General features: G+C 38.5%; 1 protein-coding gene across 3 annotated transcripts in view; it reads right to left on the bottom strand.

The window, feature by feature from the left end:
• Positions 1-21,869, bottom strand: part of LOC134211200 (uncharacterized) — a 118,009-nt gene that overhangs the window by 48,073 nt on the left and 48,067 nt on the right. For all 3 annotated transcript variants that reach the window (XM_062687877.1, XM_062687876.1, XM_062687878.1), the window contains one exon: positions 7,837-7,990. In XM_062687877.1, the coding sequence (XP_062543861.1) occupies positions 7,837-7,990 (154 nt within the window). The remainder of the gene's footprint in view (positions 1-7,836; positions 7,991-21,869) is intronic.

Raw genomic sequence — 21,869 nt, 5'->3', positions numbered from 1 at the left:
AAAATACATTTTCTCGATTTTTTGGGCGTACGTAATCATAACCAACTGGGTACAATACACAGGCGAATTTCTCCAGTTTTCAACGAACGGTTGAGCTACGCAACAACTGTGTCGTTTTTTATTGCAATCATGCGTGCCCACTACTGAAAACCATCACAAACATGAAAATCAAAACATTTTGCGCTCCAATTATTTGTTCTCGATTGTTATTGATATAGATAGATAGGTATTATGAACCCGATGAGCAGTAACCCTATTGAGTTTTAATTTAATTCAGCATTTTGTGCAGATATTTAGTTTAGTAAATATTAAACGGCGAACTCTTTCCAAATGAACGACTTGTTTTCGTTGAATATGTAAACAACATGTTATAATGAAAGCACCAATCTTATAACGCTCTTCAATAAAACTTCTTAGTTTTGACCAGTATTAGTTAGTTTTATTCAGGACAAACTAAGCTTCGTCAAGATTGCGATAAATCTAGTTCAATTTATCATGCTCCTGCATAAACCTAACAGGTTTTGTATGAGATGAAGTGGTTTTAATCCAATCTTATGATGGTTTTCGATAGAACTATTGAAATCATGGCGGATTATCGTCTGCTTCAAATTTCTTGATGGAAGCCATTTCTATATGAACGATGAAAACTATTTGTTTTAATTTTACATGCATGAGTCATTTCATAGATTGGGGCATAAAACAAATATTGTTACATCTGCGAAATAAAAAGTAGAGCAAAATTTATTTTTTTTGGGTATGTACAATTTTTTAAATAAAAATAGTTTTTCAAAATAATATTATATCTTGCAATATAAATAAGGCGCATTCAATATTTGTTACATTTATTCGGAAAAGCATCGACAAAGTGGTTGTGGCATGTGGAATTACACGATCACAATGCAATTAAGTTTCAAGTTATCAACGTATCCATATTATTTTTTATCATTATGAGATACTGTTCGATTTGGTTCAGACAAAATTCAATATAAACAAGTATAAACATCAACGGATCTAGATAACGAAAACACATGCTATCAAATTCTTTAGTAATCCTAACAGGGTTTTATGCCGATCTTTCATGCCATCATAAGCTCATTTTGATAAAACTAACAAGTTTTAAGCGAACCTTGGAAAATGGTCTTGAACACGTTCTCAAGAGTGGGCCTCTTTCGTCTTATAGTGGTTTTATGGCTGTCTTGGAGCAAGCTTGTAGGACAATTGGCTTTAAATGTGGTTTTAAGGCACAAATCTAGAAGTGTGCTTCAAGTGCATCATAAAATTAATTTTGCTACTTGGGATATCAATAATGGCCATTTTTGTTTTCTTCATAACTTTGCTTCCAAACGGAAAATCGCTTCGCAACAACAACTGCCTTTCAGCTTGAGAAGTATTCTGTATAGACAATGTGTTGATTATATTTGAATTGTTCATGGGCCACCCCACGGAACGGTCTTTCACATAAGGGTCAGTTTTCACACTAATTTCTATACAAACTTTAATTGACGTGTGCACAGTCAAATTACATCCAAAATTGCTAAAAATTTAGGAGGATTATTAAAATAACAAATACAATCGTTTAAGCATCGGGGAGCAAAAAAGTCAAAATTTGAATCACTCTACTCTGCATCCTAACATGAAGTGATCCTTTGCGCCAAATTTGCTCTTTGATGAGATGGAGAAAAATCTGTTAGTTGGTTTCCAAGCAAGTCAATAACTAGTACCTTTTTATTTATTTATTTATTTATTTATTTTGCTTATTTCATCTGACTGTGTCGTCTACATGAAAACCTCAAACTAAAGGGCAGTTGATAAAATACCTGTTTAGCCGTTGACGAAACGCGGATGAACTGATGTTGAAGTCGAATTAGTCCGACACCTCGTTGAAATGGCGGATCATAGCGACAAAGCAGCTATTGGCAGCATAATTAGTGTTATGCCTTTCTTCGAAGAGCAAATCTCGAGGTCGAAGGGATCGTGAGGGTGCATACAATGGAATTTTTGCCAACAAATCTGGCACGTCGTAGGGGAACTGTTCCGTTTTCAATCTCACTGAACATATATTCATCTCATCGCGAAACAAAGAAATACGGCACCAATTTCGTTCCTTCTTTTTGCTAACATGCATGCTCACTGCTGAAAAAATCACAAAAATAATAAACAAATCAAATACCTTTTCGTTGCTTTGTTTTTCGTAGGACCAATATCGGAGCTATGAGATGAAGTCCAGGAGCAGTAACCCTACTCGGATAACAGAAGTTTGGCGATGAAAACGGCTTGCGCCACGTTTCTCCGCTTATCAAGAGTATCTAGCCCCAGCAGACTACAGCATACGGTGGTAAATTCAGCGGGTCCGTCCATGGGAGATGGCGCAGGGCATATCGTACGAACTTGCGTTGCACAGCTTCGAACCAAGCAGTCCAAACAGCTCGATATGGATTCCAGACAGCAGAAGCAAATTCGAGTTGAGAGCGTACCAATGAGCAGTATAAGGCTTTGTAGCATAAAGGATCGCGGAATTCATTTGAGATTTTAAAAATAAAACCAAGCTGGCGATTCGCTTTGTCGATCGTAGTTGAAAAATTACGCCTGAAAGATAGCCTGTCATCCAACAGATCTAGATCTTTAACATGATCCACACGTTGTAAAGTTGTACCTGCGATACTATAATCGAAAACCACGGTTTCGGCAGTGCGATGAAAGCTTATTACGTAACACTTTGAAACAGCCAGGACCATCATATTACGCTCACACCAACATTTGAATAAATCCAGGAGCTTCTGCAATTCTTGGCAGTCCGCCAGATTTCGAATAACGATGTATAATTTGAGATCGTCTGCAAACATCAACAGCAGGCCTCCACGCTGTAGGATAAAAGTTACGTCATTCACGAAGAGCGAAAACAACAATGGACCCAGCGTGCTTCCTTGGGGGACTCCGGAGCCGTTCGAAAAACAGTGGGATGAGTGATCTCCAATGATGACGGTCACTTGACGTTGCACTAGATATGATCGAAGCCAGTTGCAGAATGTTGAAGAGCATCCCATTTTTTCAAGTTTTGCAAGCAGTATGTCGTGATTCACTTTATCAAATGCTGTAGATCAATATACACGGCATCGACTTGGACCTTGTAGTGGAAGTAATGCCTCGGTAGTTTCTCACGTCGCATTTGTCTCCTTTCTTGTACACCGGAAACATGGTAGAGCACTTCCATTGAGTAGGAAACTTTTGCTGACGGAGTGATAAGTTGAAAAGCATGCACAGAGGGATAGCCAAGATATCGGAACACTTTTTCAGAACCGCTGATGGTATAACACTAGGGCCTGCTGAAAAGGACGATTTTATCCTATTTATCGCCGAGACAACCATATCAGTTTCAAAGGTAAAAACATCCATGCTGATGACATTGTTAGGTACATCTCTCGCTGCTTTTTGACCAATACATTACATATGATGAAGAAAAATTTCCAGGACTCTACGTCGATACCATTGATTCGTACTACTTCAGCGTTGGATTCAATACTTTCTCTATGGCGGGCAGAAAATTCATCGAAATCATAACGAAGAATTTTGGCTCGAAGGCCCATTGGAAGAATGTCACCAGTTCTAAATTGATGTTTTACTGCCAAATAAATACCGTGAGTCATTGGTCCTTTCTAAGAAAAATAAGTTGAACTGTTCCCCACTGCGCGCAGTGATAGTTTGCATTCTGGTTTCCCATTGATGATACGGGATCCTAAGCACATACCGAATAGTTGAGCCTCCATCGATGCATTTTATATTACTATCGTAGTGATTTTTAGCCGCATCACTTCCCGAATATTTCCCATATTCATGAAAAAAAAACCAACATTCATTGTACCTGCGCGTATTAGCATTCCCTATTTGAATTATAGACGTGTTTTGCACTACAACAATTTGAGATTCGAAAATATCAGAGATCGCTACCAATGTTTCTTCTCCTCCCCATGTTACTCCTTTTTCTAAACCGTTCAAGTATTTCTCTACGGCTTGCCGGTCGGCACTTTCCGGGCAGATGAATTGGATGAAACGATTGAGATTCTGCCTAATATATTTTACTACCAATGAATCGCCTGCTTTGAGCGTGCTTACAGCGGCACACTAGGAGTTAACTTTTGGAAATCAGTATGGCGAAAAGCATCTAATGTTTAATATCTCGAAAATGAGCACCTTAATCAAAAAATATTTGGTAGGCATGGTAGCGGACACTTTCCTACATAACTGGTACCAAATAGTTTTTCGTTGAAAGTTCCAACTGTTGAGAAAACCCGCGTTAGATGCCTTTCGCCATACAAACTTCGGATGGTTAACTCATGCTGGCTATTTTCACATATACGTTAGCGCCTGGTGCTGGCAGCGGCGGGTAGGAAACCAGCCACTGTATTTGATTCATTATCTGAGAGCTTTCACAGCTTACTGATCATTTTAATCGAAATGTTGAATCTCAAATAACTGATGCAGTATAGATCCAAACAGGCATCCCCCGTCACCTGGATTTTTTTGTATTTCTAATGTAATCTGTATTTCAGGCAAAAATACAGATGTTTTGTTGGAAGCTACCATCTCAGGTTATTGAAAAAATCCCCAAACTAAAAAAATAAGAAAAAAAAAAGCATAAACTAACCGCACGTTTCCAAATTGCTTTGATATCCAAGTAAAAACAGTCGTTAACCCACCCATTATATTATATTGTAGCCACAATGCATTTCTCAATTTTTGTTCACCCTAGCGTTCTATGGCATTGCATTTCAAAATCAGCACTACAACCCTGTTATATTGTTTCTTCTTTTATGTATCGAAACTATTCACAAATCACTATTAGAAATGCTTTGTTCACCCTCTCTTGCTCTTACACTTGTTGTTCCAAGCAATAGCAATAGTTCCCTTTGCAGATCATGAGACTGGAGCCAGAACCATACATATTTATAGCGACTTGACTTGTTGCACACATACCGCTTTACTGATAGCTTCATAGAATGCAACTCTCATCTTTTCTTTATGCCTCGTCACTCAACCACATGAAGGAAATATCACACAAATGTAATACGATCGAATATTCAGTGTGGTTGAGCGGAAAATACTGTGTTCAATACCTGGTGGCGTGGTGGAAAATGGTGAATGGCACAGACGCATGAATCACGAGTTGTACCAACAAAAAGGCAGACATCGACAGGCTGATAAAATACGGCAGATTACAGTGGGCTGGACAAAAGCAATGTTCAACAGAGAACCTGGAGGACGTTGGCTCCGGGGTAGACCCCGCACTCGCTGGCTGTGACCAATCGAGGAAGATGAGCGTGCGGCCAGTATGCAGGGAGACTTTCGATTGACGGACCAAGAACGAGCGACCTGGGCATTACATTCGGTTTTGCTCCGGATAACATGGAGTATATGGCCATCACATGTATAGGTAGATAGAATCATACCGAATAATAAACATGTATTCAACAATTGATACATTCCAGATCATCCGGGAATTCCCTGAAGTCTACACGTGCGACCATTTTTGGTCTCTTTTTTTTACAGGACGTACTCTTTGTTATCCATAGGATCAAACTGGATGTGACTTCACTAACTCATCCACTCCAGGTCGCCTAAAAGTTCCCATGAGTGCACCCCTTAAGTCTACACGCTTAATCAAAAGTCTCGAGACTTCAAAAAAAATGTAAAATTCTATTTGTGATCCATAGAACCATACTCGGTTTATCTTCAACATATGATTTTTTTTCAGGTTAATTAAGAATTCGAAGTATGGGCCTTAATTTCTACACGTATAACCAATGTCTTGAAGCTCTTTTAAAAAAATGGAGCAAGATCTTTGTAATCTAGAGTTATTGAATTGAACATGTACCATTGTACCCATATTAATTACACCGAAATTTGCTTTATCTCTTATTTTTGTGATTTTTTTAAGCAGTGAGCACGCATGATAACAACGAAAAACGATAAAGATTGAGTCGAAATCGCCTCTCTTGCGCTTATCATTTATATAGGATCATGTTATTAATAATGTAATGTAAATTGAAGATGACTTAAACAATTGTTCCATTCCACCTCAACCAAGAATCCTTTTGTAGTGTAGGCCTTGAGTCTGCACGTATAACTAATGGTCTTATGAACCTTTAAAAATGAAACATGCCCTTCGTGTACCCTCACGTAATTACGATACGTCGGACTGAAATATCTTTTACATTCTTCTTCTTCTTCTTATTGGCATTACATCCTCAAACTGGGACAGAGCCGCCTCGCAGCTTAGTGCTCATTAAGCACTTCCACAGTTTTTAACTGCGAGGTTTCTAAGCCAGGTTAACATTTTTGCATTCGTATATCATATGAGGCCAACACGATGATACTTTTATGCCCAGGGAAATCGAGACAATTTCCAATCCGAAAATTGCCTAAACCGGCACCGGGAATCGAACCCAGCCACCCTCAGCATGGTCTTGCTTTGTAGCCGCGCGTCTTACCACACGGCTAAGGAGGGTCCCACGTTTTACATTACCATAGAATTATCATCTATCATTTAATTATAGAATTAGCATTCCCAGAAAAATCCCAAAACCAAAGGTAGTAATATTACGTTGAACAAAACTCATTCATCGTAATCCTTTGTACGTAATTATAAAATTAACGGTGCATATAGTTAAAACTGAATTTTACGATTCAATATCGGTTTCACAGGAGTGTGCTAAATCGTAATAGTCTGTCTGAAATACTTGCCAATTCTCTGCATCATAACCATCCACACAAAATATTATTCTCGTCCCTTGAAACAAAATTTCCCACAGCACCGTTGTGAAACTTACGCCACATCACAGCATGTGTGCACAGCTTCTCCGGCGCCACTCAGGATATAAAGCAGATCTTATCGTTAGAGCGATGCACAATTTTACACTATGCAAGCTAATGCAATCATAGCGAGATGCAACTGCAGACATGATGACGAAACGATGATGTGGGACGACCTTGGTAGAACAAGATAATGCCGCTATATAGGTACCTATGTCTGGTTCATAGTTAATGCTTGCTTTTGATGTGACGAGTTAGTGTCACTTAACATAAAGAAATAACTTTCAGTTCAAGCTCACAAAGCTGATGATTCAGGATGAGTTTATAAATATGGTCTTTGTTTCAAAAACTGTATTTCCAGAATTGTAAAGAACAGAGATTCCAGCCATGACGGATCTCGGTGTCAAATATTTCACAAAATCATACCAAAGAATGTATGATTAACTGACTGGCGTTATAACAATTATCTGTGCCATAAATAGATGTGTTGGTTTGACACATCCAAGGAGAAGGAAGAAGATGGAGATGTATGAAGGGAGACAAATGTATGAATTATATTTAATTATTCAGCTATTGTTAAGTATAACGTGTTTGGCATTTTGTCCTTTTCGTTGTCACTATTGTACTTAAAATAGCTACACAATTTTGCCACTAACGTTGACACTTATTTTTTTTTTTGCAAATTCAATACAAATTTATCCATTTGGGAATATGTGTTGTGTATATGCAGGAATATCATACCAAACTGAAGGATCATAAAAGTAGTAAAAGACACGACATTCATTCCCATCCAGAATGAAGATAGTGTCACAAACACGCCACAACCATGCAACCATCATATATTATTTCACCTGACTTATATTAACGTAGATTGTACTTCTGCAATGAATGTTTGTTCAACAGGGCCCCTGCTGTGCCATCTCAGCACACTCGAATTCAACATTCCAATTGTCAGAGGAAACGCACCGTAAGCGTGACAACTGAATCGGAAACACGTTCATATTCGTAATATTGCATGGCGCAACTCACCCCAGTGCTCTGGAAAAGTGAACCAACGCTGCCGTCAGTGCTTTTCGATCCGGAACCTGCTCCACTGCCGGGGACGTACGGAACACGCCCAAATGTTGCTCCCATCGGGCGGATTGCGATGCTGCCTGGTTGGCGGCCGGTCCATTCGATACAGCTGTGGAAACATAAGAGCATTCAGTTATGACTCCGGCGAAAAGCATAGATGATTGAAAATAATTACGATTATGACTGTTTTAATGCGGTTTTATTGAAATTGCGCGTAAATACCCATTAATTAAATTGTATGACGTTCCGTGACTGTAGGAGCGAAATCATTATCAAGGATTAAAAGCGTTAACGGTGAAGCTGTACGAAAAATGCAAAAATATTATTTATTAATTGTTTTGTATAGTTTTCAATTCTTCTTTCAGAATGTTTTATTGACAAGCAAGGATTTGAGGAAAGGATTTGCTTGAGCTTTATTACCGAAATAAGCATGTGCATTGTGTACTCATACAATAATTTACTTTTTGACAACGTGGTCTGGCTATTGTAAATTTCAATCATCAATCACCTCAGCTCCCAATTTACCTTTTTCCCGCATATCGTCATAGATGATCCTGAGCGCATGGTCTAAAGAATCTATACACACTCTAGAGCGATCTATTCGAGCAAATTGCATAGGGTATCTGTTCCTATATCAATAACAATAAGGCAATGCGTATATGAAATGCATTTATTTCTCACCCAATAATCAAGAAACATGAGAATAATTATGCTCGGCTCACGTCATTTTTAATTGAAAACAATTTGGTAACTTCAAAAATGAAATTGTTGTCACATTGTAGAAGTATTTAGCTAAAAAACATCATCACTGCCATGCACCTATTTCAATAACATTTAAAAAAGTTAATCCTATGCCTGTACCTATATCAATAATACTGTTTCCAACATAAACTACGCACACTATTACTTGTGTGTATACGTAACGATATGATTGCAGTGATGCCGAATTCTTCAATGTTTTGTATTTGAGTTTAAAAATAATTACAAAATTCCAGTTTTTGTTGTAGTTTTCCAACTTATCAATTTAATTTTATGTTTGTCATAGCTTATCTCTTCGATATACCTTGTTTTACAAACATAAGAGTTGAATTTCACAATGAAAGTTCATTCAAGCATTTTTGAAATAAGAATCTATAGAACCTATAGGTCGGCAACCCTTGCAGATGCAGCAAGCCATGTAAATAGTTTGGAATACGGACAAGGATAATTTAGACGTTGCTCGAGATAAACCTATATCAAACTATAGAAAATCGCGTTGGTTTTTCAAATATGATTATATTTATAGTGAAAATGTGATGTGCTCTATGTGTTGTGAAGTGAATTTTTAAAGGATACATTTGTTTTAGCTTGCAATTGAGTGGAAAACAACGGCGTGAAATGAGATGAATCTGCTAGTAGCAATCGAGCAGTGCATCAAACCAACAGCTCAGAGGTAGGAAAATGAAAATAAATGTGTTTTATAATTTTGTTTTTAATAATTTAAGTCTTGTGAACTAAATCATTACTCAAACGGAATTTTAAATAATATTCCAAAGATTATAGAAGGTGGTCTATTCATTATTGTGTCCATTCGATGTGAGAAATTTTAAACAAATTGATTTTTTATTTGGTTTATCGACGGTTGGGATTAATATACGGGCTGTTATTAATATGGGAACAGATACCCTACATCGAACCCAAACCGATCCATCGGTTTAGGGTCATTTGGCCGAATGTCGTTTGGAAAGAAGGAAGAAAGAAGAAGGAAGAAGGCAGAATGCCAAAGGAAGAAGAAAGAAGGAGGAAGTAGGAAGAAGGAAGTAGAAAGAAGGAAAAAGGAAGATGGAAGAAGGAAAAAGAAAAAAAGAAGAAGGAAGAAAAAAGAATGAAGAAGGAAAAAGGAAGAAAGAAGAAGGAAAAAGGAAAAAGGAAAAAGGAAGAAGAAAGAAGGAAGAAAAAAGAACGAAGAAGGAAAAAGGAAGAAAAAATAAGGAAGAAAGAAGAGGCGAAGAAGAAGGAAGACGGAAGACGGAAAGAGGGAGTAGGAAGAAGGAAGAAGAAAGAAGAAATAAGGAAAAAAGAAGAAGGAAGAAGGAGGAAGGAAGAAGGAAGAAGAGAAAAGGAAGAAGGAAGAAGAGAAAAGGAAGAAGGAAGAAAAAAGAACGAAGAAGAAAGAAGGAAGAAAGAAGAAGGAAGATGGAAGGAGGAAGAAGGAAGAAGGAAGACGGAAGGAGGAAGATGGAGGAAGGAAAAAGGAAGAAAGAAGAAGGAAGAAGAATGAAAGAAGAAGGAAGACGGAAGAAGGAAGAAGGAGAACCGAAGAAGGAAGAAGTAAGGAGGAAAATGGAAGATGAAAGAAGGAAGAAGGAAGACCGAAGAAGGAAGACGGAAGGAGGAAGATGGAGGAAGGAAAAAGGAAGAAGGAAGAAGGAAGAAGGTAGAAGGAAGAGAAAAGAAAGAAGGAAGAAGAGAGAAAGAAGAAGGAAGAAGAAAGAAGGAAGAAGGAAGAAGAAAGAAAGAAGAAGGAAGAAGAAAGAAAGAAAAAAGAAAGAAGAAGAAGGAAGAAGAAAGAAAAAGAAGGAAGAAGGAAGAGGGAAGAAGGAAGAAGCAAGAAGGAAGAAGTTAAAGGGAAGAAAGAAGAAGGAAGAAGGAAGACGGAAGAAGGAAGAAGCAAGAAGGAAGAAGGAATAAGGTAGAAGGAAGAAGGAAGAAATAATAAGGAATAAGGAAGAAGGAAGAATAAGGAAGAGGACCGAAGGAAGAAAGAAGAAATTTTCTGTTCTCAGTTCATTTTTCACTTTCCACTTTCCACTTTTCACTTCTCACTTCTCACTTCACTTTTCCTACTTTGCATTACTAACTTCACTAGTTGTAATTTGAGGTCAATTTGTTTTTACTATTCGGCCAAATGGCATTCGACCAAATGGCATTCGGCGTTCGGCCAAACGAGATTCGGCCAAATGGCCTGATACCGATCCATCGGTCTCACAAGGCACATGTGTCTGAAGTTCATTATGCTACGTACACACCAGTCAAACAGTTCGACGAACATTGACTCCACCCCCAAGAAAACGCTTCGGTTGCTGCTTTGTTGGAACGTGTGTGAAGTTGTTTGTAGTGAAGTTGCACAAACCCCCATATATTTTTTGATGGTTGGTGCTCGAGTTGGTGCTTCGGTCGTTCGTGTGTGATATTGTTGGTCGAATAAATTGATTGTTCGTGTCGGTGTTGATAAAAATTGATGAATGTTTGAATAAACGGGAGGTGGAGTCAATGTTGGTCGAACTGCTTGACCGTGTGTACGTTCCATTAGATAGACTGCCAACCGAGTGTCAGCGAGTTGGTCCTTCGTTCCGTTCTAAGATCTCTTTGAGTGCGAAAGTTTCTCGACTTCCCGTGAAAATATCAATAATAACACGATTCGAAAATCAGAAAACAATGTATATGCTGTAATCATGCAAACATGCTGGATGCACCGCATGTTGGGTATCCAGCATAGAGAATGCAGATTTCAATGGTAACTTAGTGCGAATGTCAGAAAAATGTAAATACAAGAGATATTGAAGACGGTCTCACTGTTGAGGTCGAAAAACGTATCTTAAAAAAACAAAACGTAGTGGAATTAAATGAAAAGTACTAAACTCGTCTTAGGCAGTTCAAGATATTCCACTAAAAGAGCTTAAATAATTAGTTCTGTCCAATGAGCAGCTCGAAGTAGCTCGAAGTTGTTCCCGTCCTGCTCGTTCTTTATTGTCAACAAATGGGCATGAGCAGGACAGGGAGAAACTTCGAGCTACTTCAAGCTCTCATTGGACAGCATTATTTTCTAAATTAGAAGTTAGAACTTGAATAGGAACTTCGTGAAACAGGAGATAAATGAACGCGATTCCAGTCTTTCGTCAGTAGCGTATTTGATTGATTACAGTTTTGTTGCACATTTACTTTAAATCAGATAATGCAGTCCGTTGGTTTTATTCTAGAAATCTGATAATTGCAAACATCGTTTTTGCATTTAAACTATTGTTCAAAAGATTCCCTGTTTTAATTCAAATTCTTGAAGATAAAACAAAGTTTTACAGTAACTTTTCTGACATTTGTTTACATTATCTTGGAATGGGGATGGAATTCACTGCATTCCTACCAAAAGCTTATAAACTTATCTGTAGGACGTCGAAGAATTATGTCCTTGCTAAATTAAACTTTTGTTAAGCATACAAAGTAGACCCATCTCAGAAAATAACTGCCATGTGGGTGTCTTTGTGATTGCCTTTGAATCTCCGCCCGCAGCAAAGTTTTAATACAATCTCGTTTATTCGAATCAACAAAGCCGACATAACGATCGGAAACATTTGCGCTCAATTTTTTATGCATCATTATCGTGAATTACCAGTGGGACACCCAATTTATATCGTTTTCGAATACGAATATTTATATATTTACTTGGAAAAATGAATTTCCGATTGGGGATATCAATTCACTGGCGAGGTAGCGCTGTACTTTCCGATGGCGGAGCACACACCGCACCGTGCATTTTGCACGAGCCATCAGTTGACTCAACCCAAGCTGAAGTCGAGTTTTTCGTATTGTTTTCCCGTTATTCGCAACCCAAGGGACAAAAAATAGCCCCAAGCTACGAGGATGTATTAATTTCAGCACTGTTTGCACTTGCGGTGTGCACTCCGGTGTGGTTTGTTCTGTCGAGAGCGCCGTCGTACAGTTGAAGAGGAGCTGTTGTTCTTTCCGAAAATGCCATCATACGATGCTTGGTGGTCACGACAGATGAAAGCTGATGCTGGTGCAACTATTATAGGGAGATTACACTAATCTTTAAAGTTATCCCATCGCTTGGCCGTATTAATTGACTCATTTTAAAAACTAATTGGCACTGCTTTTTTGGGATTAGTTACGATGGAAAAGTAGGGGAAGAGGTGGTAAAATGAACACGTTTTTTTTCCCTGTTGGGTATTTTAATCACTGCGACCATTTGTTAGATCTATTGTGATATATGCCCCATTTCATATAGCTTTGTCAAGTTGACGCATCATTGCTATGTAGAGCAATTGCATCACCTTGACTACCAGCGTCTTTCCAATACGGTATTATGGTTCTGATGAATCGTACTACCAAATTGGGACTTGTTCTCCAAACTTCAGAGAGTTCTATCAGCCCCCTGTTGAAGAACTGTAATCTTTTTCTAAAAATTGCCGGACAATGGCATAACAGATGTTCCGAGTCTTCCACATGTATACCGCAGAAGCGACATAGGGGAAACTGGACACACATGATCCCCGGGGACACATGATCCCCACCTGTTTTCTCGAATACTAATCACATTTTTATACCAGTAATATGTGCAAACGAGTCCATTAGATAGACTATTAAATCTGAGTAACATTTGATTTTAGTTACTTCATGTATATGGGTTTTAGAGAGGTTTTATTATTTAAGCATTCTCAATCCTTTTTTTCTTCAAAGGAGAAAAGTTTAATAACTTTGAATATGTCCAACCAAAACGTACCAAATTTTTACTAGACAAAGTTTTATTATTGTAGAATTGAATAAATTCATTCAAATAACTATTGCTTATTTTCCATTGAATAAAAAAACAAAACAAGATAAATACTCAACATGGACACACTTGATCCCCCACAGTTTGGACACACTTGATCCCGATATTGCATATATTAAGGCGTTTGTTGTATACCGTCGCATATTGTTGTATTGTATGTAACTAATTGATCTGTTAAAATTCTTTTCTAGTTAAAAAGTATAAATAAATTTTATTTCTCTTTAATTTTGTTAATCAGACAATACACGCGCAATTTGAATTTTTCAATAGCCTTATTTCATTAACCCCAACAAAGTGTAGTTGAACATACTTAGTTTTGATTAGTTTTATTAAATACATTTTAACATTATTTTCAATGAAAAAGAGTGTAAATTAAGCTTTGAAAATACTCAACAAATCACAGGGCTTAATATCAGTATTGTTTGATCTGGTATTAATTTATTTTTCATTTGAACTAGGAGAAGTTTGCTTACAATCACCATTTATTTGTAAATCTTCTTAAGGAATTTTTAATAATAGGCTCATTCAACATCTTTTGGTCAGTCGTTTAAGAAAAAACGCATTTGTGTAATAATAACACGTCCTACAAAAATGATGATGAGTGATAGTACCATATTGATGGATGAAGTTATCATCCTGGCATGATCATGGTTGTGGTATTGGTAGTAGCCTGGCGATCTCGATGTACCGTCGTCGGGTGAAGCAATGGGTCAAATGGGAGTGAGAATGTGTCACTGTTTCAGCTACTTAGAATGATTGTAGAATAGATTGAATGCATCTGAGGGCAAGAAGATCAAAATATAAGAGACCTTTTTGAACAATTTAATAGAATAATTAGATCCTAAAATTACAAAGATATATTTATGTATCGATCAACCATTTTTGGTATCATAACTGTATCAATCACAAAGAGAGATCCTCTTGGGAACATCATGGTTGTCGTGATATGACCACTGTCTTTTAGTGGAGTGAATGGTTTGCAGATAAATCATCATCACCATGCCAATTTTGTTGCTATAGCAGACATTCTATCTGTCACTATTACTCTATTCGATATGAAATACTTGCCTTGCCTAATATCAACAATAATTAATTTTCACACGACTGATATTACGGCAGACTATGAAGAATTATTAGGATTTGAGGCTAGACCGATTCAACTTTTCATTAGACTTGGAAGAACCTAAACATGTTCAGCTCATAAAGGGATCAATTTCCCCCTATATGGGGATCAAGTCTCCCGCAAGTTTTGAAAATGCCAAAATTTCTATCTTTCGGCAAAATCGATTTTTTGGTAACTTTCATGAACAAATAGTTGCTTCCAATGACGTTTTTTAATAGCTTATTAAATTCTTTATCAAGTCCATCAAGAAGCGTGCAAATCTATGCATGGTACATCGAGAAATATCCTAAACAAAAAGTGGGGATCATGTGTGTCCAGTTTCCCCTATATCATCTTGAAGTTTTCCTATCAGCTTCAAGTGATAACGGCTCGGGCAATGGCCTGTTACAAGACCTGTATATGTGTTAAGATCTTTTTTTGAAAGATCTAAAATTTTGCGAGTGATAAATACGTTTGGTGTGATGAAACGTTTAGACTGCCTCGCAATCAAGGTGTTCTTCCAAATGTCCTCTATTTATTAATGTTCCCAAGATTTGAGTTCCATTCTAAGAGAACACGCAGATACACCACAAAAAGGTTCTGGACCTATGAATTGTCGAGATGAACCAAGTCTTGCCAGCATATCAGCTTGTTCATTGCCTTCAATGCCACAATGACCAGGAACCCAATAAAGGTTCACTTTGTTACGACTACCCAAGGTTTGGAGTGGCTGAACACATTCCCAAACGAGTTTAGATGTGCATCTTGCTGATTTCAGAGCATTCAATGCTGCTTGACTATCAGACATTATGCAAATATTTGAATGCCTGTAATTTCGACGTATGCATAAATTAGAGCATTCAAGAATAGCCTGAACTTCAGCTTGGAAAACAGTTGGCCACTTTCCCATGGGAATCGAAATATTCGTCCCTGGGCCAGTCACGCCTGCTCCAACTTGATTGTTCAGCTTTGAACCATCGGTGTAAAACACAATCGATCCTGAACGAAGATTTGGTCCACCATTTGTCCATGTGCTTCGCTCAAGATTAATTACATCAAAACATCGATAAAAGTTGTATCTGTTGTATCCAATCATCGTTGTTTGTGATCAGTCACCTTCGAAGAGGTTTGAATCTCTTTTGATCTTCAAAGCACTCTTCTCTGCTTCTAATTGAATATATTGATCCAATGGTAGCACGTGGAGCAAAGCGTCTAGTGCTGTGTTCGGCGTGCTTCTCATCGCACCAGTTATTGAAAGAGTGGCTAATCTTTGAAGTTTTCCCAACTTCTTCTGTACCACCCTTTCCTTGTTTTTGGCCACCATACTAATGCGGCATATGATATTCTGGGTTTCACAATCGCCGTATAAATCCATTGAATCATTTTTGGCTTTAGTCCCCACGTTAAGGAACACGTTAAGGACCTGCGTTGAATTCAATCATAAAACGAGAAAAACTTGCTAGTTTAGCCACTAAGACCAACAATTTAACCAACAATGGGCCCTCCTTAGCCGTGTGGTAAGACGCGCAGCTACAAAGCAAGACCATGCTGAGGGTGGCTGGGTTCGATTCCCGGTGCCGGTCTAGGCAATTTTCGGATTGGAAATTGTCTCGACTTCCCTGGATATAAAAGTATCATCGTGCTAGCCTCATGATATACGAATGCAAAAATGGTACCTTGGCTTAGAAACCTCGCAGTTAATAACTGTGGAAGCGCTTAATGAACACTAAGCTGCGAGGCGGCTCTGTCCCAGTGTGGGGATGTAATGCCAATAAGAAGAAGAAGAAGACCAACAATTTAACTTGTTGCACTGTTGCACTGAACATTTTTTTCGCTAATAAACATCGTTTTACATAGTTTTTCTTCGAAATAAAATACATCGAAATTCGAGCGGGCTTGGTAGTCATATGACTACTGCTTCTGCCTCATACGCAGGAGGTCGTGGGATCAATCCCAAGTCCGTTCCATTCTCCTACTTTGTATCTTTCTCTTTATTTCTCATGTTCTAGCAATCGCTAGAACTGGAAATGGACTTCCATACCGTTTCCATTACTATTCCTATACTTTCAACTTGAGTATTCTAACAGTAATCTGCTAGAATTGGAAATGAACTATAGAGCTCGTTTCCTACATCCAATTAGAAATTCCATCAGTTACCTTCTCTTATCTATCACATTGGCAGCTCGTTAACCAAGACGGACCTCTGCCTCTCCAACCTAACCCAGAAATTCCAACAAATTCCGCATGAACTCGTGGCAAGTGCAGAGGTATATTCGGCTTGCAGTGGGCGAGTTATTGCATCATCATTTCCTCCCCTTTCCCTACATTGACTTGCATTCTGACGTGGCAGGCGCCAGTATGACCTAACAAATGAGATCACCAGTACTTGTACACTGAAGATGTGTGCTAGTCCCAAGCAAACATCTGTTGGTTCCCTGTGCAAGAACAGCTGATCTGGTCATAATGGAGTAGCAACTACGAGCAGTCAATCAAGCTCAAGCTCAAGAAATAAAAAACATCGAAATTCGAATGTGCAAAAATAGTGCGGGTAATATGAACACTTCCTGGCGGTAAAATGAACATCGATTCTAAAACCCTTTTGTAACATTTAATTTTCATTTTTTCAACTCCAGCACCGTAAATATAACCAATTTAGATTACGAGAGCCGTTTGATAAAATCAGAAGGGTTATATACAAGATACGACCGCCCGACGTAAACTACGTAAAACAGATCATAAGATAATTATTTTGGTTAGAACCTAGAGTGAATGAAATTTTGACTTTTGCGCTCTCCTATGCTTGAACGATAACATGATCTTCTTCTTCTTCTTCTTATTGGCATTACATCCCCACACTGGGATAGAGCCGCCTCGCAGATTAGTGTACTAAGCACTTCCACAGTTATTAACTGCGAGGTTTCTAAGCCAGGTTACCATTTTTGCATTCGTATATCATGAGGTTAACACGATGATACTTTTATGCCCAGAGAAGTCGAGACAATTTCCAATCCGAAAATTGCCTAGACCGGCACCGGGAATCGAACCCAGCCACCCTCAGCATGGTCTTGCTTTGTAGCCGCGCGTCTTACCGCACGGCTAAGGAGGGCCCCCGATAACGATAACATGATGAATTGGTTATAATTTAACTGAGTACGAGCAGTTTGAAGTTTGTGTGGAAATTACTATAAAAATCGCCCCGTATGTAACGTTTCGTGAGGCGGATCATTAACTATTTAGAGGGAGATCCCCCAGCGCCGGACACTTCTTAAAACGACACTACTTGCAGAGGTCCCTCGTTCATCTTATTAAGTACAAAAGGAAGCTATTGAAAAGACTTCTAACGGCAAGGAATATCAGATCTTCATGTGATAAACTTTGTACAAAATTTGAAGTTCAATAAAAATTCTTCACACCTGTTTTGTTACACTTACTTCAATTCAATTGTTTCTTCTTGCAGAGAAAGCCACAGAAATTAGCGGAAACAAAAATTGAAGACATTGAAAAAGGTCGGAATTTGGATTAGGATGTAAAAAATTTAGCTGAAGAATCAAATAAGCTCCACTAACAATTTTTAGTATTTACAACTTGAAGCACGTGAAAAATATTACTATTCTGAATGATGGTTTTACACATGTAACAGGAACTTAGTCACATTTGAACATGATGCAATAGTGTCCGGTACTAGGAGACATTTTTCTGTACCGTGATTTTTTTTCACCAAAATTCATCGTCGAAAAACGTGTTCAAATGATCAAATATAGTTTGTATGAATCATCAATAGTCAATGGTCATATTTTGTGTATCTTTCTTCTATCTATTTTTCATTTGGGGCAATATAACTCACGAAGATTTCCTCACTAGATTGATATAACTCGCGAGATTTCCTCACTAATCGATTCGTATTGGGATCAGCTGTGTTTTTATATGCAAAAAGTTAGTAAATTTTGAAGGAAAAGTTCGATCGCTCGAAAAATCACTATATGAAAATGGTTGGATATGACAATTTAAAATTTTCATTTAAAAACCCCAAATTTATTATTCCGCAGTGGTGATGATGTCTTTCTCCGACTGTTATTCGACCTAGAGTGATTATTGCATCTCATAGTTAATTGCCTATTAAATGGCGATTAAATGCTTTTGAAGTGTTATTTTAAGGGGTGCTGCCTAAATAGTAAGATAGGGACACGGCAGGTATTTCCGTCCATCGTCATAGGGGCTAAAACCAACGAAAGCAACGTACATTTGCTAGAACTCCACTATAGCAGAACGTTTCTCCTGAGCTTACGATTTGGTACGTATGAGTTTTACAAAAAAAGCGTCTCTTTTATTGGTTTTCGAGACTATGACGAACAGACGAAAATACCTGCCGTGTCCCTATCTAAGTTATATAACCTTGTATAAAGTTGATCATCAATTTTAATAATCACCACTTGACATGAACATGTCCAGCATCTGTAGCACTTCTTCATAAACACTACTTTTTTGCTCCGACCGTGGTCATTGCTCTGGTTCTATTGTAGTACTTTTTGTGCGAATTCCCGCACAAAAGTAGAGCGCAAGAACCAACCGCAGACGGCAGTGGTAACGAAACTCTAAAATTTTACTGGGTTGGTAAAGAATTGGAATTTTCAATGTTTTTACGTTGATAACCAATAGTTCCAATGAGCTTTAAAAAATGCTGGAGAGTTTCCGATTCGATTGATAATAAAATCTCGAAAATCCATTGAAAGATAAAGGAGCTATTAACGCTTGAAATCTTACATGATTTCGTGACGGACTCGAATTTGGAAATTTTCATTTGTCACCCTGTATCCGAGTCTTCCCCTTAGACGTAGTTTACGTCAAAAGCACGTGGTTCATAAGATGGCCGATTTGTGGCTTTGTTGTATAACCACCTTAATCATTCACCGTACAAATCAGACCCACAAGCTCGATTTCGCGAATTTTCTGCGTCCTACCTGAAACACGTTTGATCTCGTACCAATTAGATTTGTCACTCTCAGCTTATCTGAAATGGACAAACATCGCTCGGTCGAACTGATCTTTGGCCGAAATAGTAATTTGTTTTTTTTTTAATTACTTTATCAGATTGATTTTTCATAAGCAAATGTTATAAGTGAATCACAATGTTCATTTGACAGAGAAGGTCATTTGATCAAACAGGTTGACATTTTAGGGCATAGGGGAACGGTTCGGCACTTCATCCCATAGCTCCTATTTCCATCCCATAAAAAACAAAGCAATAAAAAGGAATTTGGTTTGTTTCGAATTTTTGTGATTTTTTTCACCAGTGAGATGGAAAACGGAACAGTTCCCTTATTATCAGTTCAGTAAGTGACATTGTTGGCCGTTTGGCCCGAACTGCTGAAGGACATTTTCGGCCAATTGACCCATTCTACCAAGCTACCTTTTCAGCCAAAAGACCATTTCGATCAAACGGCCTGTTTGCCAAATTACCAGTTAAGCCATATGTTCCTTTCGGCACCGTATGACACTTTTGAACAATTGACATTTTAGGCCTAGTCGTTTTCGACCTGATAACCGATCAAATATATTCAATTCAACCAGATAGAATTCGGATAGATGACTTTCAGCTTTACGTATAATGTCGGCATTCGGCTTTCAGTTGAATTACATTCGACCAGACGACCCTTTCCGTTTTTAAACAATTTCCCATGGAATTTACAATTTAATTTTACAATTTTATGTTTTGAACAATTTTGCGCAGAGATTCCAAAGCGTTTCCTCTAAAATTTTCCAAAAAGTTATTATGGGATTTCCGAAGAACTCCAGAGAGCTTATACGGATACGCAAACGAAAACGTCTAGCATAGCTCTTCTTTCGAAGTCGAAACGAGAACATACGAACGATATGTGCTCTGCAGTTTCAACAACACCTGGGCAGTCAGGGTAGACGAGGCTCTCCGCGTGCCCACACCTGTGGAGGTACACCCAGCTCGATATTTTAGGTATCCACCTACCTTTCGAAGAGTTATCCCACTCGCGCTGCCATCTGGCAACCGAAGACACCCTGATGCGTTCGCGGGCTCTTCGCGTGCCACGTAGATCGAAACACTTCTTTTCTTCCCGGATGACCAGCCCGACTGGCATCATGCTCGCTATCACGCAGGCTGCATCGTGTGATATCGTGCGGTATGCAGATATCACTCTGAGACACATTAAGCGATGCGTGCTCTCCAGTTTCCGTAGGTAACTGGTTACCCTTAGATCTCTCGCCCAGGACGGGCCACCGTTCCTTAGAATATATACGGCAACGCCTGCCAGTACCCTACGTCTACTGGCACACGCTTTGGAACTGTTAAACATCATCCTCGATAATGCCGCAACAGCAGTCGAAGCTCTCTTGCACGCATAGTCGACATGGCTGGCGAAGATCAGCTTGTCAGCTATTACGAGGAGAAGCTTCAAACTCCGCTTTGATGCGATCGCGACTTCACCCACGTGAATCACGCTCCAGGCCTCTAGCGCTCATCCGGCGGTCAGTTTTACCTCGGGAATTGACTCCCCGTAGACTTCCAAGGTTACATCATCGGCGAAACAGTTTCATGTATGCTCAATAGAAATAGCTATATTTTTGCCATGATACTTTTTCAGACCGAAATTCCTGTTCAGATCCAAGTTATGCATGAGCATGACCATTATGGTAGTTGCTACTCCGTGATTGACTGGAACTTGTAAAACTGTACAGAGAAAACGGTTCACTAGAGACCGAGAACACCTCTGCATCTCCACGATTGTCTCGGTATATGGTATTGTGTTAGTTGCATAGGATATTTTATCTGGATTCTTAGCAAAACAAAATATCTCGGATCGCGCGACTGTTTTGTTTGCTAATCGAAATACGATCAATCGCATAATCAGCTGAGAACTAAATTCTCTGATCCCGCGAAAGTTATGCGTCCGATTTACTATCACTTTCCGACTGCATTCTATACGTATCACGCTTAATCCCGAACTAATTGATGTACTTTTCGACGGCACAAAATAAAACTAAACACCCGAAATCTCGTCCGATACATAGGGTAACTGTCCTATTTTGGACCCCTAGAGGAAGTGCTTCCCAATATATGCTTATATCTATTCAAATACAGGTTCGATACGGGCGGAAACGACATAATTTCAAAGATGAAGGTCTTATTTATGAAATAGAAATTCGAAATGGGCTTGAGTTATTGATAAACCGGTGAAATTTGCCAATTTGTGAAATGAAAATATTCTTCGTCTTGGACAGTGCAACATATGTATATTGGACCCCCAAATGTACACATTTTGGACATTCCCAATTTAGTCTCTTCAAAGTCGAATTTATAATTTACCC

Source organism: Armigeres subalbatus, chromosome 2 (assembly GCF_024139115.2).
Source record: "Armigeres subalbatus isolate Guangzhou_Male chromosome 2, GZ_Asu_2, whole genome shotgun sequence".
Taxonomy (NCBI): Eukaryota; Metazoa; Arthropoda; class Insecta; order Diptera; family Culicidae; genus Armigeres; species Armigeres subalbatus.
The sequence above is the reverse complement of the archived record's forward strand: the minus strand, read 5'-3'. Positions and strand labels throughout refer to the sequence as shown.